This window comes from Culicoides brevitarsis, chromosome 1, assembly GCF_036172545.1.
Source record: "Culicoides brevitarsis isolate CSIRO-B50_1 chromosome 1, AGI_CSIRO_Cbre_v1, whole genome shotgun sequence".
Lineage (NCBI taxonomy): Eukaryota > Metazoa > Arthropoda > Insecta > Diptera > Ceratopogonidae > Culicoides > Culicoides brevitarsis.
The window spans coordinates 10,997,970-11,016,438 of NC_087085.1; the positions used below are offsets into that span (position 1 = coordinate 10,997,970).

Genomic DNA, 18,469 nt, shown 5'->3' on the forward strand with positions numbered 1-18,469 from the left:
TTTTACAAAAATTTAATTAATTAATTAAATAAAATTTTTTAAGAAGCAAAGAATAAGCTCATTTTTTATTTTATTTTAATTTTTTTTTATTTATATTGAAGTCGATATTTTATGATCACAAAATTAAAATTTAATTGAAAAATTAAATAAACTTTAAAAAATATATTTTTTTTGATAATTTTTTTTAATTAAAAAAATATTAAATAAAAAAAAATTTTTAATAAAAAAAAATGAATAAATTAAAATAAATTAATATAAATAAATTAAATTTAAAATTTAATTAAATAATAAATTTTATAATTTTTTTAAAGTAAATTTTATATAATGATTTTATTTATTATTTGTTTATTTTTAATTAATTTTTTTATTTTAAATTTTTTATAATTAAAGTCGATATTTTATAATTATTAAATTAAAATTTAATAAAAAATCTATTTTTTTAATTAAATTAACAGAAATAATTAAAAGAAAAATTATGAAAAAATTTTCTCTAATAAATTTATTTTACTATAAAACTGACCCTCTCTAAGTAAAAAACACTTCTACTATCAGTTATACGTGCAAATACTCGCGTACTGAGCTAAATCGAGTGTTTATTCTACTCGGGAGGTGCTTTACTAATTGAAATTATTACACACTGAATAATTTAATTCACACACAGCGAATTTCATTCTTGTTTCAAACTCCAAAGGTCAAAGAATTTTCTCGAATCACAAAATTTTCCAATAAAATGCAGAAAATCGCAGTTTTTGGAGGCACAGGCATGACAGGTCAATGCGCTGTTCGCCATGCTCTCGCCCGCAACTTAAAAGTTCGTCTTTTAATCCGCGACGAAGCAACTGTTCCTGAAGATTTCAAAGAAAAAGTCGAACTCGTGAAGGGAAACGTCTTGAACTTATCCGATTGCAAAGCCACCGTTGCTGGAGTCGATGCTGTTGTTGTCGTACTTGGCACTCGAAACGACTTGAAAGCAACCACAGACCTTTCGGAAGGCATGAAAAACATAATTGCCGCGATGAAGGAGGCAAATTTGAAGAAAGTTTCCGTTTGTTTGTCTGCGTTTTTGTTCTACGAACCGGAAAAGGTCCCAAAAATCTTCACAGAACTGAATGCTGACCATCAACGCGAGTTCGACGCTGTTAAGGCTTCGGATTTGGACTATCGTTGTGTGTTGCCGCCTCATATTGCGGATGAACCATCTGCGGAATTTGAAGTTATGCACGACAAATCGCCCGGAAGATCAATTTCCAAACTGGATTTGGGCAAATTTTTGGTCGATTGCTTGGAACAAGAGGAACATTCGCGAAAAACTATCGGATTGGCAACGAAAAAATAGAAAATTTAATTTTTTTATTAAGTACGGAGGTTATTTCTTTATTAATACATCTTTGTGGAGCTACTATCTACTAAAATTTAATACGAACTTAAACGTAAGAAAGGACTTTTGATAAAATTAATTCATTTTGTAAGTAAATAATGCACGAAAATTAATCAAATAAACGGAGATCGATTAAAAATAGTTAATTTCTCGATGGAAATTTGTAAAAAAAATATCATTTTTGCGAGAAATCGCGTTAAAATGGAAGAAGCTGCTCTACGAGATTCGTATTTCCTTTGGATTTGCACATCTTTGAATCACTCTAATCACTAAAATATCCCTAAATCATACTCTATGCACTTAGATTACTGATAGTTTTCTGCCTGAGTTGCGTAAAGGTACTTGTTTTCGTCTGTCCTGGATGTAATTTTATCGCCAGATCGATGAAAGGGTTATAAAGCGACGGTCTTTCAAGCGCATTGACGACATAATGTTTAATTCGCTCCTTCGCACACCACAAATTCGCTCGTTGCAGCACAGATTCCGGATCTAAAGTGCTGTTTGGGTCCTTATTTGGTGACATTTGACGCGATTTCGACCTCATATTGGCCAAAACGATGAACGCAACTTCTTTTTTCTCCTTATTTCGATCGATATCGACCTTGAGATTCCCTAAAATATCCAACGAAGACGGATCTGAGGGGTCATAGACCAGTATGAAGGCATCCGGGAAGCTGATGTAGTGTCGTGGGAGTTGTTGGGTGCTGCCTTGCAAGCCAGCTGTGTCATAAATACTCAATTGGTCTCGCGTACCTACGAGAATTAGAGACAAAAATGGTAATTAACACCTTTTTAGGTAACATTCAAAGTGTGGATTAGCTCACCTTTGCCCGTATCGACACTGGCAACGTAAATATCTTCTATCGTTGGGTATAAATCCTGTTAAACAAACAATCGAATGTGTTGTGAGAACGGAAATGAACAGTTAGCTGCAAGAAAAAAATCCATTGTTCTTACCTTGGTAACTTTTCCGTGTATCAGTTGCTCGAGAATTGTCGTTTTTCCGACGGATTTTCCGCCGCACATGAGAACTTTGGTGACTTTGATGGGTTTCGGTGCGAGCATCATTGTGCCACGGGAGGAAAAAAGCTCGCCAACCACGAAAATCTGTTGGGAACTACTTCAGTGATTGATGTTTACTGCAATTATTCTTGTTTACTGTTGCGTTAAGTACGCGGGGCGTTCATGGATTCACGAACAAAATCCAAAATTTCCAATTTTCTTCTATTAAAATTGAATTTCAACCCAAAAACTGCCGAAAAAATGACATTTTACTTTAAAAAATGATGAAAATTCGTCACAAACCTGATCGACCCCTCAAATAAACAAAAGTCAGCTGGGCGAAAATGCGATGGGCGTTTTCACTCATGTTCGCTGGGCATCTGAAGTCAGCTGGCAGTCATAAAAAACAACAATTTAAGCAAAACAACACATAAAAAATACAAAAAAACATGAAATGGACCCACAAAAAATAACAAAATTGGCCAAATTACTGAAGAGCGAGGGGGACAAAGTGCTAAACAACGAATATAAATTAACGCTTTCAGGTAATTCTTCACGAAAACCCTCAATTAAGCCTTTTATAGCATCATCACTCGTCATTAATTACCATTTCCATCCAATTTCTCGTTGCAGGAACACTTTTGCGTGCCCTGAATGACTCCTTCACGCTAATCATTGACACGGCATCCGACGAGAGTCCCTTTGGGTTTCGCGTCATTCGCCCGTCGGATGCCAAATCTGACGTTTTTCGTGACTTGCAGTTTATTTATGACTTTGTGCAGAAAACGGTGACGCTCAGCATCACGGGTCGCTATGCGGATGACGAAAAGTTTGAAGGTCAAATTGACATCTCGAAATTTGTTAATCTCAAGACGATCGAATTGCAAAAAGTCTCGGCGAAAAAAGTCGTTGGCTTGCAGCAATTTCGGGCGCATTTGGTGCAGCTAATTTGCATACGTGGTTTAAGCGAAGGGATACGGGAGTTGCTTGTGGAATGCGGCGGCGATGCTACAGCGACGGGATTTTTGTGGAATGACCTGAAAACGGCGGATTTTTCGTATAATAATCTAAAAGTGCTCGATCATTCGTTCGAATATACGCCATATCTGGAGACACTGAACTTGAGTCACAACCAATTAGTGGATATTGCACCGATTCGATGTTTGCCAAATCTAAAAAATGTAAATTTAAGCTATAATCGACTTACGAGGATACCAATTTTTCATCCAGACGTCTATCGAAAGCTTCAAACGTTGTCCATTGTTGCGAATTACATCGAAGACATCCTCGAAGTCACCAATTTGGATGCTCTGATGGTGCTTGACCTCTCGTGCAACTGCCTAATCGAACATGGAAAGTTAATTCCCTTAACCGCGTTAGTTGCCCTGCAAGAATTGAACCTTTCGGAGAACCCGCTTTCGTGTCATCCGAAGCATCGACAGGCAACGGCGCGATATTTGCACAAAAATACGTCAACTGTGAAATTTTGTTTGGATGGCGAGCCCTTGTCTGCCACGGAAAAAGGCTTAACGGGCGTTTACGAGCATTATTGTCCCATTTTGCGCTCGAAACCGTCGGAAAGTAACATGATTCGTGTCAATCTCTTCGGCAGGAACATGTATGGCGGAGATACCCCTGTTGGAAGTGTAAAATCAACTTCATCCAGTTTTGGGGGCTTGGAAGGTAAATTTAACGATAGCATTCCCGAAGACCTTTCAGCATCGATGATTTCGCAACAGCGAAGGGTTAAAGTACGGGAAGCAAAAATCGCAAGTGAACCGTCGCCGTCACTCGAAAAGGATCAGAGACGCAGTTTGGAGGGAAATACGGAGCATCTCGAAACGAAAAAGCAAATGGAAACGTTGAGGGAGCAATTTGGGAGTCAATGGTTGCAAAATACGAGTGGGGAGATAATTAAAACTGTCGTTGGGTTCGAGTCGAAGGGACAAGCGGAGAAAAATAAGGCGTTTATTGACAGTTTATTGCAAGCGGAGATGACGTCGTCGCAGCTATCGACAGACATGAATTTTAGGACATCGACGCCGAATGACGACGAAACTTTGGTGAATAATGATCAATCGACGGGCGGAGAAACGGGAATTGAAACGGACTATCAAAGCGTTTCGGGGAATGAAACGAGGTCGGATTATAAATCGGTGTTGGAAAGCACGTTGGAGCAAGAAACAACGATTAATGCTTCGATTTCGGAGCCAGATCCTGAACCAGAAGTAACAAGTAAGTTTTTGAAAATGAAAAATAACTTAAAAATTTTTCGAATTTTTCAAAAAAATTTTTTTTAAAGAAATTAATCGAAATTTTGAGCATCAAAAATTTAAGAAAATTTCAAATATTGAAAAAAAATATCTAAAAAAATTTTTTGAAGGTCAAAATTGTTCATAAATAATTTTTTTAAGAAAATTTATTGAAATTTTGAGCATCAAAAATTTTAAAAAATTTTTTGAAGGTCAAAATTGTTCGTAAATAATTTTTTTAAGAAAATTTATTGAAATTTTGAGCATCAAAAATTTAAAAAAAAAATCAAATTTGGAAAAAAATTATCTAAAAAAATTTTTTGAAGGTCAAAATTGTTCGTAAATAATTTTTTTAAGAAAATTTATTGAAATTTTGAGCATCAAAAATTAAAAAAAAAAATTAATTTGGAAAAAAATTATCTAAAAAATTTTTTGAAGGTCAAAATTGTTCGTAAACAATTTTTTTTAAGAAAATTTATTGAAATTTTGAGTACCAAATTTTAAGAAAATTTTCAAATTTAAAAAAAAATATCTAAAAAAATTTTTTGAAGGTCAAAATTTTCAATTTTTTCTTTTTTTCAAAATTAATAATTATTTAAGACTAAAATATTTATTTATTTTATTTTAAAAAATTGATTCTCAAAATTATTCGATGAACTTTCGTTTTTTTGAAAGATCTTAAAAATCGAGAATATTTAAAATTTTTATATTTTTCAATTAAATTTTAATAATTTTTAATATTTTTTAGTTTCTGACCCTGAAGACGACGAAGTCACGTACATCGTTGTGAACGAACAAACCGAAGAAGAAATATTTTTGGTAATTTCCGAGCGAAATATTCGTGAACGCGACACTTTATCAGGAGGAACGTTCACCAAATGGAGTCTAAAGAGCTTGTTGAGTTGCGAAAGGGTCAAAAGTGACGTCATTTCCTTACAGTTTGACACTGTAAAAAAGAATAAAAAACTAAGAAATTATCGTTTGGACAAAAGTTCGTGTGAAAAATTGGTTCATTTGCTGCGAAAACATCTCGAACAACGTCCCCTGAACGAAATGAACCAAAAATTGTATCGTTGTGCGGTTTGTATTGCCCAATTCTCGAGGGAGGATAAGATGACGAATAAAGGTAAACAATTTAAAACTTAATTTTTTATATTTTAAAATATTTTTTTTCGTTTTTAGAAATATTTTGCCCTGAATGTAAGAGCAGCTATGTGATTGAAATAACGGAGGCACCTAACAAATACAGTCCTCAGCTAACGCTGAAAGAAAAACCATCAAAATCTGGCGACGAGGCCGATCAACCGACAATAAAAGACGAAGCAGCTGAATTTAAATTACCGAAAAGCGATTCTCGAAGCAGCATGGGTAAGAAATTCATTTTTTGCATGATTTTTCTTTGCATGTGTGTGAAAAATTTAGATTTTTTGCATATAAATCGTACATTTTTGCTGTAATTTTTCAACAAAACTAACAAAAAATTTATCTCTTGGTGGTTTTTTTTTGATGGTATTTTCTGTACATTTTTGCAAATAAATATCGTGAACACTGTAAAGCACTGTCAAGGGATTCCGCAGTAAAAGCAAAGAAATTAATACGTAAGATTTTCTTTGGATTTTCATTTTTTATTATTTTTTTGAAGTGAATTTTTGGTATTAAAAGGCATGGACTTTGGTAAAAAAGTGAAATTTGGCATGAAAACTAACAAATTAAAATTAAATTTCTTAAAAAAAATCAAAGAACATGCTTTTAAAAATAAATTTTGTAAAAAATAGTCTTAAAAAATTTTTTTTTACCTTTTTTTAATGATTTTTTGTCCAATTTTAGCATCTGGCGACTCATCATCATGCTCGAAAATTTCCAAATCCGAAAGTTCGTTCGACTCGAATCGCAGTATCGCGGGCAGTGGTCCCTCTGATCGTGACATGGACTTTCAAGGCAACGATTCCGACATCGAAGTGCTCAGCAATCCGAGTCAAAGTAGCATCGAAGTGCTCGACAGCTTGCACTCGAGTCGGAAACATTCCGAGGAAAGGCGAAATTTGCCATTTTCAGAGTTGGAAATGCCGCAAGGGCTCGACACAATTTACAGTTTGGGCTCGAAAGAGCGGGAAACGCAAGAAAACGGCAAGGAAAGTGTCGTCAAGAGTGAGGCAACTACCCAAACGGCTGTGTTACCAAATAAAAATTTACCATTATTGACGGAAAGCAGCTCATCCGGTTCGGTAACTGATAGCATCTGTACTGCTTATGAGCAAAATCAAGGTAAATTTTAAAAATAATTTTTTTTGTTGATTTTTGATGAAATTTCGTTTCAGATGAGACATTAACGAACAACGGCACGACGACGACGGATGAAAATTCAACAATAAACAATCAAAATGTATCCACGCCATCCAAAAATGAAGTGACATCTGTGATAGGAACGATGTTCAATGACTTCCTCAAGTCCAATAAACTCCTAAAAGGCAATAAATCAAAAGAGACGGAGGTTTCGGCGGAGCTTACCGAACCTTATGTCTTTTCGTATACGGATTTCAGTCAAGTGGATCATCGACTGAAACTATATTTGTTCCAAAACATTTTCGAAGATGACGGAGAGATGTTGATGTGGCTCACGAAGGCACGTGTGTTTGACGAAAGTACAGCGGAGGGAAATTTGCAAGGATTTGATTGCTTATTTGTCATTTCTACGACGAAATTTTATATTTTGAAGCAAACTCGAGCGGAATGGTGAGAAATTTACCTTAAAAATAAAAAAAAATAATAATTTTAAATTTTTCTTGCAGTGACGATCCCTCGTTATGGTTAAAAAGATTCATTTCGGGAACAAATGATCGAATAATAACAGCTCGGGTACTTCCCTTTAAAACGGGTATCACTTTTACCATTCGTGGCATCGGAAATGTGCATCTATTGTTGTTTGATATCATGAGAACCGATAGTTTATTGTTGTTTTTCGCGACAGGTAAGATTTTTTTTATCAAAAAAATAATTTTTTAAATTAAAATTTAGAACAAAATAAATATTTAAAGAAATTTTGTTAAAAAACTTGAAAACTTAAACTAAAAAAAAAATTAAATTTCAAAAAATAAAACAAAAGAAATCAAAATTTTAAAAAAAAATTCAAATTGAAAAAAAAATTAATTAAAAAAAAAATTTAAAAATTAAAAAAAATAAAAAAAAAAAAATTTAAAAATTAAAATTAAAAAATAATTTAAAAAATTTAAATTGAAAAAATCATTAATTAAAAAAAAAATTTAAAAATAATCAAATTAAAAAAAATTGTTTAAAAAATTCAAATTGAAAAAAAAATTAATTAAAAAAATAATTATAAATTCAATTTAAAAAAATTTAATTAAAAAATTATTTAAAAATTTAAAAAAAAAATTTGAAAAAAAATTAATTAAAAAAAATTTAAAAATTTAAATAATTTAAAAAATTTAATCTAAAAATTAATTTAAAAAATTCAAAAAAAATTATTTTAAAATTTAATTTAAAAAAAATTTTAAAAAAATAATTTTAATTTTTTTTCTTTTTAGAAAACGCACTTCCCCAAACCTGTTCCATCGAATACCGCATATCAGAGGATTTAATGCAAAAATTAAATTCCATCGCGAGTCATCAAAAAGTCTACATCCTCTCGTTTCTGAAGAAATTTTCCGCTGACAAAGCAGATCAGAAACTAAATTCTGACATTTGTGCATTCGTTGTTAGTGAATCGGGACTTTTTATCTCCTCGAGCAATTTAAAATGGTTTTCGGCCAGCGAAACAACGATTCAGGTCGATTTCTCACAATCGATGAGCAATTTAATCGAAGTCCTTGACGTGGATGCGCAAACGTTGCAATTTAACTTTATGGACGAGGCAACAGACGAACCTGTCGAAGAAACGTGGAGATTGACATTCGAAACGGAAAATTCGAGTGAGAGTGCTTTCGAGACCGTGAGCCAATGTTGGGAGAAAATCTTCAGTGTGCCTTTAACGAAAATCAGCAGTAATAATAACAGCAAAAATTAGGTGTTTGTTGAAATTTTGTTTCCTCACCGAAAATTTTACAAAAAAAATTTTTTGAACCAATTTTTTTCGATGTTGTTTGAATTTTAACCATTATGTCATTATGTAAATATAGCGAAAAATGAATTACTATGAATAATTTTTTTGTTTTTAAATTCCTTTGGCGAAGGGATAATCTTCCTCAGTTTCGAGATAAAAGACTCCCGGTGTCTTGTCGACGGGTTCGCCGCCCATTTTCTTCACAACTCCGTCAAATTCGCATTTTCCCTCGTCGATGCCGACCCACGTTTTGCATCTTTTCGCCCAAAATCCTTTTTCTGATGCAATTGCTTCCGCGAAATAGGCGATGGCGATCATGTGATTGCAATAATCTCGATCATTTCCTGTAAATCGTTTGCAATACGGTTGATCGGCGCCTCCATTTGGATAATAATCGGCATGACCGACAGCTTCACGGGTGAAAATCGAATTTTTTCTCGCTGCGGTGTGAAGAACTTCGACATATTTGGCGTCAGATTTTTCAGGAAGCGATTTTCCGTAGAAATGTTTCGAAAAAGATCGCGGCGGATCTTGTGACACGAGCAAAGGTAAGTCTCCATTTGTGGATTTTCCAACGAACGAAACGATATTTGCACCTGCGGAATGCCCGACAATTCCCATGTCATCCATTGAAGCGCCTCCTTCGCGAATCAGAAAATAAATAAATTTCGCAACAATTTCTCCGACAGCTTTCATTCGTTTTGGTAATTTGAGAGAAAATGACGATCCTTTGCCCCAATTGACGCCAAAAACGTTGAAATCGCCACGTTTTAAATATCCGTTACGCGGGTAGGTGATCGACTCACTTGTGCCATTTGTACTAGCGCCGTGAATTATCAAGCGCGTTGGATGAGCAGGATTGAAATTTGAAGCTAAAAGTGACTTTTGATCATCAATTAAGACTCGTTGAAAAATTTTTGGATTTTTTGTCGTGTAAAGTTCGAATTCTACGTCACGATAAGCGTCGAATTTAAAAGTTGTTGCGTCGTCAGCGATTGGGATGTCTTCAAATTTCGTGCCAAACATCATTTCCAAGTCTCGAAGAACTTCGGTTGGAAGAACAGAACCTTGTGATAAGGCAATAAATGCGACGAAAATAAATAAAAATTTCATTTTTAATTTTTTTTTTTAAGTTGAGGTCTAAGTTAAGGCAGAAACTGATTGAAAAATATGAATTTAATTGGTTTTATAGACAATTTTTGGCAAAGATAAGATTAACAGATAAATTAATCAAAAACAGTGATTTAAACAATATTGTCATTTTAAGAATTTTTTGATAAATTTTAAGCTTCTTGTTCGAGAAGTTTTTTGGAAATATGAAAAATTCAAAAAAAAAGTCAAAAGACATCGTTCTGAAAAAATTTATCATTTCAATTAATTATTATTTAATTAAAAATTATTTAAAATTTTTAAAAATTTTTTTGTGATTTTTGGATTATAAAATTATAATGGAAATTTTTTGTGAAAACAATTCTGAAACCTATTTTGATTAAAAAAAAATAATTTTTTTGTAATTGGCTGTTATCAAATTATTAATTTGAAATATTTTTGATTTATTGAAAATACTTTCAGAAAAAAAAGGATGTTTTGATTAAAAAATTTTTTGTAATTTTAGGACATTTAAAAATAAATTTTTTTTATTATTAAGCACTTTTCAGAAAAAAAAGATATAAAAAAATTAATTGAAAAAATTTTTAAATTAAATTTTAATTTTATTTAAATAAAAAATCAACATAAACGAGTTAAAAGTATCTTTAATTAAAATTATTTCTAAAATTATTAAAAGCTTAAGAAAATTAATAATAAAAATTAAAATAAATAATTTTTAATAACATAAAAAAATAATTCAAAAAAAAAATATACTTAAATTCTTAATTTAAAATTAAAATTAATTTATATTTTCATTAATTTTTTTTTTAAATTAATTATATTTTTAAAAATTAAATAATTTCTAGTTAAATATAAATTTAATAAATACTAAAATTAACATTTTTTGTTACAAAATAAAAATAAAAAAAATAAAGAAAATTAATAAAATTACCCAAAAATTGTTCCTTTTTTAATTTAATTTAAAAAAATCATATTTATTTTAAAAAAAGAAAAAGGTAAAAATGAATAAAAATAAAATTAAAAAAAAATTAAGATAAAAAAATAGAATTTTAAAAATTAAAAATATTTTATGCTGTCTTATCAAAAATGAATAATAATAATAATAAATCAATAAAAAAATATAAAAAAAGAATTAAAATTAAAAGAAAAATACCTGTCGCCTCCTTCACAAACATTTTCATTACAATTAAGTGAAATAATCGTAAAAGTGTAATTCTAACGTTTTTCTAATTTCTAAAAATAACAATTAAAAAACCTTAACCCAATTACTTTCTAAGCAAATTCATGCAATTTTATCGCATTTAGAATTAAATTCACTCCCTGTCGTTTTCTGATCGTGCCTAAAATTTTAACGACTGAGCTCATCGTTTAATACATCACACACAAACACATTCACAAATTTTATCTTTTTCATTCATAACTACAAACTAAGTAAATACAAATTGTCATGACGATACTCAGTCACCTCACAGCTGTCATCATGAAACGACGCATTTTCTCAGCTTTGTTTATTTTTTATTCAATTTGTGTCCATTGTACGTTCCTTTTCGTAAGAAATCTCAGTAAATTTCTTGGATTAACTAAAATTTCGAATATTTTCACAGGTAACGGTTACACTTTGTACGAAATTGACGAAGAGTCTGGCAATAAAATTTTCTTCATAGATGCTTATGAGCTCTCAGATGACCCGAATGCAAATGAAGAATACGGATTTGATGCAAAAAAGGACACAAAATTTCTCTTGTACACTTCGAAAAATTGGGATGAACCGGAAAATATTGAATTATGCAACGAACAAAGTTTGCTTCAGTCGAGTTTTGTACCCGGAAATCCAGTGAGGTAAGAAAAAAAATAATTTTTTAATAAAAATTTAATTTTTTTCAAATTTTTTTAGAGTAATTATTCACGGATTTCGTGACGGACCAAATTCCATCGTGAGTTCTGTCAGTCGTCAAGGATATCGAGCTCTTGGAAATTTTAACGTCATTGTCGTTGATTGGTCCAAAGGTGCTGACACACTAAATTACATGCTGGCCAAAGACAGAATTTACCGAATTGGTCCCGTGGTTGCCGAATTTATCGAATGTTTGTTGGAAACGTTCAAAGATAAGGTTGCATTGTCGGATTTTTATCTTATCGGACACAGTCTGGGTGCGCATTTGGCTGGAATTGTGGGCAAAAATATGAAACAAGGAAAAATTGCGGCAATTTATGGACTCGATCCGGCAGCTCCGTTGTTCTCAATTGACAATCCAGATAAGAGACTCGATAAAAATGACGCGGAATATGTGGAAATAATTCACACGGATGGCGGTTTGCAAGGAATGCGAGAACCCATGGGTACGGCAGACTTTTATCCGAATTGGGGAATCAAACAGCCCGGATGCGGAATGGATTTGGACGGGGCTTGTAGTCATCAACGGTCTGCTTATTACTTTGGCGAGTCGTTGACGAGCGAAAAAGGATTCTGGGCGGATTTGTGTGAGAGTTACGATGGGATCAAGAAGAAAAATTGCACCGTTGTCAGTGAAAAGAGGATAAAAATGGGAGGCGAACCGGGAAATAAAGGAAAAGCAAATGGAATTTATTACCTAAAAACGGGAAAAGAAAAACCTTTTGCTCTTGGAGACAATTAAAACTGCTCTCTAACGTCAAGTGTGTGATATTTTTATAAACTTTCAATAAAATTGCTCAATTTAAATTTTAATTTTTGTTTCCCGTCATGTTAATTTTTTTTTTCATATCAGTTGATAGAAAAATTTCAACATGATAACACGTATTTTCTCAATATTTTTAATTTTTAGCACAATTTATGTTAATTTTATTTTCACAAATGACGAATTTGATCCAAAAAGTGATATAAAATTCATGTTTTACACTTCTAAAAATTGGAATGAACCAGAAATTATTGAATTTTGTAATAATAAAAGTTTATTGGATTCGAATTTTAAACCTGGAAATCCAGTGAGGTAAGGGTTTAATATTTTTTTTAAAATTTAAAATAAATTTAGAAGTAAATGAGCGGAAACATAAAAAAATTCTTAAAATTATAGATTTTTTTGAGGATTTCTTTTAAATTATAAATTATTTTTTTAAAGTATTTTTTTTATTTTAAATTAAAAAAAAATCGTAAATAACATTTTAACAAATATTTATTTAAAAAAATATTTATTTATTATCTATTTTAAAATCAAGTTAATTTTTATTAATTAATATTTTTTTTAATAATATTTAAATTATTTTTTAATTTATTTTTTTTATAAATTTATTTTAATTTAGTATTAAAATAAATTTAATTTTTACTGAATTATTAAATTATTCTAAATTATTTTAATTATTAAATCAAATTTTTAATACTAAAAAAATTAAAAATATTAATTCTCTTTCTTAAAAATTTCTTTTAATTTTTTGTTTTTAATTTTATTTCTTTATTCATCGATTTTAATTTAATTATTTTTAAATATAATTTAATTAATTAAATTTTTTATTATTTTAATTATTTAAATAATTAAATTAATTTTTTAATTATCGATTTTTAATTATTTTTCTTTATTTTTATTTAGAATCCTATTTCACGGATATCATGATGGACCAAATGCCGTCGTTAACACTCTCGGTCTTCAAGGATACAAATCTCTCGGAGAATTTAACGTCATTATCATTGATTGGTCCAAAGGAGCAAACACTCCAGATTACATTTTAGCTGTTGAAAGAATTTTCCAAATCGGACCTTTCATTGCTGAATTTATTGAATTTCTCTTAAAAACGTTCAAAAATCAGATGAAAATATCCGACATTTATCTCATCGGTCACAGCCTTGGAGCTCATTTAGCTGGAATTGTTGGAAAAAATATGAAAAGTGGAAAAATTCCCGTAATTTATGGCTTAGATCCTGCAGGTCCTTTATTTTCAATTCATGATCCCGACAAAAGATTGGATAAAAATGACGCGGAATACGTTGAAGTAATTCACACAGATGGCGGCATGCAAGGTTTTAGTGAACCTTTGGGAACAGCAGATTTTTATCCGAATTGGGGAGTCAAACAACCCGGATGTGGTGCTGAAATTAACAGTGCTTGTAATCATGTAACAGCGGCTTATTATTGGGGAGAGTCTTTAATTACGGAAAAAGGCTTTTGGGGGCATTTGTGTGACAGTTACGAAAATATTTGGAAGAAAAATTGCACTTTTAACGGCGGAAAAAAAGTAAAAATGGGAGGAGAACCCGGAAATAAAGGAAAAGCTAAAGGAATTTATTACGTGAAAACAGCAAACCAAAAACCTTTTGCCCTTGGAGACATTTAAACTCATTTAAAATGTTGGCTCGTGTGTTAATATTTGATAAAATTTAATTATATTTAATTGCTGATGAACAATTAAACACAAATTATTTGATATTATCTACAAAATTTGCAATTTCGACGCAGTTTTTTGAGAATTGTCGAAATGAAAGCTCGTTATTTTTATTTTCTCTTCATTTTTTATACAAAATTTATTTTTTTCATAAATGCAGAAGAAGAATATGACGCGAAAGAGACTACCAGATATCTACTTCGTAACCCGAAAAACGGTTGGGACTCTGAAGAATTGGATTTTTGTGATTCTCGAGGTTTATTGAAATCAAATTTTACTCCGGGAGATCCAGTAAGGTAAAATTTTAAATAATTTTTAAATTGCTTAAAATTTATTTTGAACTTTTTATTAATTTTTTATTAAAAAAAAAGTCGAAAATCCTAAGCAAAACAAAATAATTGAATAAAAATTAAAATAATTAATTATTTTTTTTGATTCAAGTTTTGATATATTTTTTTGAATAAATAATTAAATTTATTTTTTTAAATTCTGGTTTTGATTTTTTTATTTTTTAGGCACCTATTTATTTTTTCTTTTGAAAAAATTTATTTAATTTTTTATATTAATATTTTCTATTGAATTGTTCGGATTTTAATTTTGAAAATCTTAAATGTAAATTCTATAAATTAACAAAAAATTTCAAATGATAAAAAATTATTTGAAAATTAAACTTTAATTTATATATTTAATTAAATATATAAATATATTTAATTGTTTTAATTTTTCATTGAATTTAATAAATTATTTAATTTTATTATAATTTATTAAAAAAAAAAAAAATTTTAACTAAATTAAATTAAATTTTAAATTAATTTAATGTTATTCTTTTTTTTTCATTTTCCAGAATCATAATTCACGGATTTCGTTCAAGTCCAAGTAGCGCGGTGAGCAATTACGGCGAAATCGGATATCGAATTTTGGGAAATTTCAACGTAATTGTCATTGATTGGTATCACGGAGCTAAAACTCTTAATTACATCTTGGCTATCGAGAGAATTTTCCAAATCGGCTCACTAATTGCTGAATTTATCGAATGTCTCTTGGAAACATTCAAAGGCAAAATGCAATTATCCGACGTTTATCTCATCGGACACAGTCTGGGAGCGCACATGGCAGGAATTGTCGGAAAAAATATCAAAAGTGGCAAAATTCCCGTAATTTTTGGCATTGATCCCGCAGGTCCGTTATTCTCGTTAGACGATCCGGATGGCAGACTGAACGAAAATGACGCGGAATATGTCGAAGTAATTCACACGGATGTCCTTCAGGGATTCCGTGAACCATTGGGCACCGCTGATTTTTACGCAAATTATGGAGCCTTTCAACCAGGATGCCTTCTTTATGACTTGGGTTGTCATCATAGACGATCGATTTTCTTGTGGGCTGAATCGCTGACGAGTGCAAAGGGCTTTTGGGCTGATCCGTGTGAGAGTTACGAGGATATTCAAAGGAGGAAATGCACGAAAAGGAAAGGAAAGCGAAGGATTAAAATGGGAGGAGAACCCGGAAATAGGGGAAAAGCTCGGGGAGTTTATTATTTTCAAACTAGCGACACAATGCCGTTCGCTCTTGGGAACGTAAAGTTTAAATGAAATTTGTAAACAAATCAAACAAAACAAAATTTGGCCTCAATTTTTAGAATATTCTTATCTGACAACGTCGATATCTTATCTTATCTAATCTTTTTTTTCATTTGAAAAAAATTAAGATTTGAGCATTTAGGTGTCTGTCAGTATTTTGAAAACAAGAAATATTTAAGTACAAAAATTACTTTTTTTAAGTGGATAATTAATTAATTTTGATCAATTTCAAGCTTAAAAACCATCAAATGGGCTCTCAAAATGAAAATTACGTATTTTTTACGTATTTTTTATTTTTCAATTTTCAAGCTTGAGAACCATCCAATCCAAAGGCATTTTTCATAACTTTTTCAAAAGGCATTGGGCTCTCAAAAGGAAAATTACTTTTACGTATTTTTTATCAATTTTCAAGCTAAAGAACCATAACTTTTGATCAATTTCAAGCTTGAAAACCATCAAATGGGCTCTCAAAATGAAAATTACGTATTTTTTACGTATTTTTTATTTTTCAATTTTCAAGCTTGAGAACCATCCAAAAGACATCCAAAGGCATTTTTCATAACTTTTGATCAATTTCAAGCTTGAAAACCATCAAATGGGCTCTCAAAATGAAAATTACGTATTTTTTTATTTTTCAATATTCAAGCTTGAGAACCATCAAAAAGACTTCCAAAGGCAATTTCTGTAATTTTTGATCAATGTCAAGCTGAAAAACTAAAAAATTTAATAATTTTGACCAAAATGAATCTTTTTTCTATAAATCACGTTATTTTTTAATATTTTTAATTTTTTCTGAAAATGCGCTCAAATCACTTGAACTAATGCAAGTTTTAATTATTATCTAAAATTTTGTAAAGATAACAAACATGATTTATTTTTTGTTGTTATTTTATTTTTTATTAGTTTACAATAAACCACGATGAAACACCCTTTGATATACGGATTTAGGAACAGCGTAATTGTAAATTTTATTATTCTTTGGTGGTTTATTCTACGAAAAATGTTCTCAGTGATTGTTTCAACGAAACGAAACAGTGCGTCGTACTTCAAGTACGATTTCCAACAAGAATTTGAAGACAAAGACAATTTAACGAAAGAATCTACTGAAGTTCAGTCGACGGAAGAAACTAAAAATGAAGAAAAACTTTTCAGTGAAAGTCCCGTACAAGACTTTGTCCCTCAAAGAGATTGTAAATTCATGCTTTTTACTCGATTAAATCCAGATGAAGCTGATATTTTAGTACTTGATGACATAAAAAGTGTAAAAAACTCATATTTTAATGAAAAATTGCCAGTTCGGTATGAATTTTTAATGTGATGTTCATTGCATATTTTTTAAAAAAATATTTTTTTTTTTAGATTTCTTATCCATGGATGGCTTGATCACGGAGATGGAATGTTGGGACAATTAGGTCGTAAAGCTTACTTACAAAAAGGTGCATTTAATGTCATTTCACTTGATTGGAGTGTCGGTAAGTCTCAATTTCTCCCCGTTTTTAACAAAATTTAACATTTTTCTCCATCCAAGGCGCCGACACTCCAAATTACTTCAAAGCTCGCAGTGCAATCTTCCAAGTTGGACCGTTTCTCGCTAAATTTATCGACTTTCTCGTTGAAAAAACAAACATTTCCACATCCGATATTTATCTCATTGGGCATTCGTTGGGTGCTCACATTGCCGGAATCGCCGGAAAAACTGTCACAAAGCTGAAAATTCCCGTAATTTATGGATTGGATCCAGCTGGACCGATGTTCTTCACGTGGCAACCTCGAGAGCGACTTGATGTGCATGACGCGAAATACGTCGAAGTGCTTCACACGTCATACCAAGGCTTCGGAAAACCAATTGGATATGCGGATTTTTATGCGAATGGCGGAAAAGTGCAACCAGGATGCAATTTATTGACGAGCTGCTCGCATATGAGGTTGAAATTTGAATTTTTTTTCTTCGAAATTGATTTTCATTTGATTTTTTTTTTAGATCGATTTCGTATTGGAGTGAAAGTATCAACAGCGAAACGGGATTTTATGGCGTTCCGTTGGAAGATAACGAGGCATTTGATGACACATTTGACATAGAACGCAAAGCTGTGATGATGGGAGGCGAGCCAGGAAATTTGGGAAAGGCTCGGGGATCTTACAAACTCGAAACGCACGCAACTTACCCTTATGCAATGGGACCTCTGGAGTATTCGGAGGAAGTTACTGAACAAACGCGATTTTCATGAAAATTAATTTTCATTTTTAGACTAAAAAATATTTATTTTTAATTAAATTTTATCATTTTTTCAAATTTGAGGTTTTCATATTTGGTCGATTTTTTTCTCAAGTCAATTTCAACCCATTTTTGATCAGTTTTAAGCCTAAAATTAAATAAATATTTTTTCTAAAGATGATTTCCATTCATATCTGGTCGATTTCGCATGAGAATTGAATGCAAAAAAAAAAATAAAAAATTAACAATATTATCTTAGCACGATCTACTCACGTTCCATTTTATTATCGTTCAATGTCAATAAGACCGCTCAAAATTTTTTTAAAACTTTTTGTCCCAAAATATTTTTTTTTCCAAAATTGGGGGGTTCAAAAAAAAAAAATAAATTGTTCTGTAATTGTAATTGTAAATTCATTACATTGAAAATTTCTTTATTTAAAATTGATTTCAGAGCAATTAATCTAAAAAATTAAAAAAATAATTTTTTTATAAAAAAAATTAAAAAATATTTTTTTTAATTAT

The 18,469-nt window shown here is 30.9% G+C and overlaps 8 protein-coding genes across 10 annotated transcripts; 6 read left to right on the top strand and 2 right to left on the bottom strand.

Annotated features, from left to right (window-relative positions):
• Nucleotides 1–557: 557 nt before the first annotated feature.
• On the top strand, nt 558–1,519 carry LOC134828183 (flavin reductase (NADPH)). Its single transcript, XM_063841187.1, has one exon. It carries the CDS (start codon nt 731–733, stop codon nt 1,334–1,336), a length of 606 nt encoding a protein of 201 aa, XP_063697257.1. The 5' UTR covers nt 558–730; the 3' UTR covers nt 1,337–1,519.
• LOC134828182 (NF-kappa-B inhibitor-interacting Ras-like protein) lies at nt 1,518–2,655 on the bottom strand. Its single transcript, XM_063841186.1, has 3 exons — nt 2,336–2,655; nt 2,203–2,257; nt 1,518–2,131 (listed from the first exon to the last, which is right to left on the bottom strand). Exons 1-3 carry the CDS (start codon nt 2,444–2,446, stop codon nt 1,671–1,673), a joined length of 627 nt encoding a protein of 208 aa, XP_063697256.1. The 5' UTR covers nt 2,447–2,655; the 3' UTR covers nt 1,518–1,670.
• Nucleotides 2,656–2,717: 62 nt separating this feature from the next.
• LOC134828181 (serine/threonine-protein kinase 11-interacting protein) lies at nt 2,718–8,776 on the top strand. Of its 2 annotated transcripts, XM_063841183.1 has the most exons (9): nt 2,718–2,925; nt 3,014–4,615; nt 5,381–5,758; nt 5,815–6,000; nt 6,189–6,230; nt 6,460–6,897; nt 6,951–7,365; nt 7,422–7,600; nt 8,175–8,776. In XM_063841183.1, the coding sequence occupies exons 1-9, from the start codon at nt 2,835–2,837 to the stop codon at nt 8,651–8,653; spliced, it is 3,810 nt and encodes a 1,269-aa protein (XP_063697253.1). In that variant the 5' UTR covers nt 2,718–2,834; the 3' UTR covers nt 8,654–8,776. The 2 variants fall into 2 exon arrangements, with proteins under 2 accessions (XP_063697253.1, XP_063697255.1); XM_063841185.1 differs by lacking the exon at nt 6,189–6,230.
• A 24-nt stretch (nt 8,777–8,800) lies between these two features.
• On the bottom strand, nt 8,801–9,715 carry LOC134837262 (inactive pancreatic lipase-related protein 1-like). The gene has a single exon (XM_063852630.1). It carries the CDS (start codon nt 9,713–9,715, stop codon nt 8,801–8,803), a length of 915 nt encoding a protein of 304 aa, XP_063708700.1.
• Nucleotides 9,716–11,276: 1,561 nt separating this feature from the next.
• LOC134838099 (lipase member H-like) lies at nt 11,277–12,537 on the top strand. Its single transcript, XM_063853555.1, has 3 exons — nt 11,277–11,334; nt 11,404–11,638; nt 11,694–12,537. The coding sequence occupies exons 1-3, from the start codon at nt 11,280–11,282 to the stop codon at nt 12,433–12,435; spliced, it is 1,032 nt and encodes a 343-aa protein (XP_063709625.1). The 5' UTR covers nt 11,277–11,279; the 3' UTR covers nt 12,436–12,537.
• A 130-nt stretch (nt 12,538–12,667) lies between these two features.
• Nucleotides 12,668–14,104, top strand: LOC134837263 (lipase member H-like). The gene is made up of 2 exons (XM_063852631.1): nt 12,668–12,768; nt 13,363–14,104. The coding sequence occupies exons 1-2, from the start codon at nt 12,668–12,670 to the stop codon at nt 14,102–14,104; spliced, it is 843 nt and encodes a 280-aa protein (XP_063708701.1).
• Nucleotides 14,105–14,245: 141 nt separating this feature from the next.
• LOC134837264 (lipase member H-like) lies at nt 14,246–15,804 on the top strand. Its single transcript, XM_063852632.1, has 3 exons — nt 14,246–14,255; nt 14,313–14,448; nt 14,997–15,804. The coding sequence occupies exons 1-3, from the start codon at nt 14,246–14,248 to the stop codon at nt 15,742–15,744; spliced, it is 894 nt and encodes a 297-aa protein (XP_063708702.1). The 3' UTR covers nt 15,745–15,804.
• Nucleotides 15,805–16,653: 849 nt separating this feature from the next.
• Nucleotides 16,654–18,032, top strand: LOC134827225 (phospholipase A1-like). Of its 2 annotated transcripts, XM_063839806.1 has the most exons (5): nt 16,654–16,687; nt 16,743–17,031; nt 17,092–17,204; nt 17,261–17,657; nt 17,714–18,032. In XM_063839806.1, exons 2-5 carry the CDS (start codon nt 16,931–16,933, stop codon nt 17,958–17,960), a joined length of 858 nt encoding a protein of 285 aa, XP_063695876.1. In that variant the 5' UTR covers nt 16,654–16,687; nt 16,743–16,930; the 3' UTR covers nt 17,961–18,032. The 2 variants fall into 2 exon arrangements, with proteins under 2 accessions (XP_063695876.1, XP_063695875.1); XM_063839805.1 differs by having other exon boundaries at nt 16,681–17,031.
• Nucleotides 18,033–18,469: the final 437 nt, after the last annotated feature.

Excerpts from the sequence above, each read along its gene's own strand:
- LOC134837263 (XM_063852631.1), top strand. The coding sequence starts at position 12,668 with ATGTTTTACACTTCTAAAAATTGGAATGAACCAGAAATTATTGAATTT. Across the intron at positions 12,769-13,362 it reads AAACCTGGAAATCCAGTGAG|AATCCTATTTCACGGATATC; the intron begins GTAAGGGTTTAA and ends ATTTTTATTTAG.
- LOC134838099 (XM_063853555.1), top strand. The coding sequence starts at position 11,280 with ATGAAACGACGCATTTTCTCAGCTTTGTTTATTTTTTATTCAATTTGT. Across the intron at positions 11,335-11,403 it reads TTATTCAATTTGTGTCCATT|GTAACGGTTACACTTTGTAC; the intron begins GTACGTTCCTTT and ends ATATTTTCACAG. Across the intron at positions 11,639-11,693 it reads GTACCCGGAAATCCAGTGAG|AGTAATTATTCACGGATTTC; the intron begins GTAAGAAAAAAA and ends AAATTTTTTTAG.
- LOC134827225 (XM_063839805.1), top strand. The coding sequence starts at position 16,733 with ATGTTCTCAGTGATTGTTTCAACGAAACGAAACAGTGCGTCGTACTTC. Across the intron at positions 17,032-17,091 it reads AATGAAAAATTGCCAGTTCG|ATTTCTTATCCATGGATGGC; the intron begins GTATGAATTTTT and ends TTTTTTTTTTAG. Across the intron at positions 17,658-17,713 it reads ACGAGCTGCTCGCATATGAG|ATCGATTTCGTATTGGAGTG; the intron begins GTTGAAATTTGA and ends TTTTTTTTTTAG.
- LOC134828183 (XM_063841187.1), top strand. The coding sequence starts at position 731 with ATGCAGAAAATCGCAGTTTTTGGAGGCACAGGCATGACAGGTCAATGC.
- LOC134837262 (XM_063852630.1), bottom strand. The coding sequence starts at position 9,715 with ATGTTTGGCACGAAATTTGAAGACATCCCAATCGCTGACGACGCAACA.
- LOC134828181 (XM_063841183.1), top strand. The coding sequence starts at position 2,835 with ATGGACCCACAAAAAATAACAAAATTGGCCAAATTACTGAAGAGCGAG. Across the intron at positions 5,759-5,814 it reads GGATAAGATGACGAATAAAG|AAATATTTTGCCCTGAATGT; the intron begins GTAAACAATTTA and ends TTTCGTTTTTAG. Across the intron at positions 7,601-8,174 it reads ATTGTTGTTTTTCGCGACAG|AAAACGCACTTCCCCAAACC; the intron begins GTAAGATTTTTT and ends TTTTCTTTTTAG.
- LOC134828182 (XM_063841186.1), bottom strand. The coding sequence starts at position 2,446 with ATGATGCTCGCACCGAAACCCATCAAAGTCACCAAAGTTCTCATGTGC. Across the intron at positions 2,258-2,335 it reads TACACGGAAAAGTTACCAAG|GATTTATACCCAACGATAGA; the intron begins GTAAGAACAATG and ends TTTGTTTAACAG. Across the intron at positions 2,132-2,202 it reads CAGTGTCGATACGGGCAAAG|GTACGCGAGACCAATTGAGT; the intron begins GTGAGCTAATCC and ends TAATTCTCGTAG.
- LOC134837264 (XM_063852632.1), top strand. Across the intron at positions 14,449-14,996 it reads ACTCCGGGAGATCCAGTAAG|AATCATAATTCACGGATTTC; the intron begins GTAAAATTTTAA and ends TTCATTTTCCAG.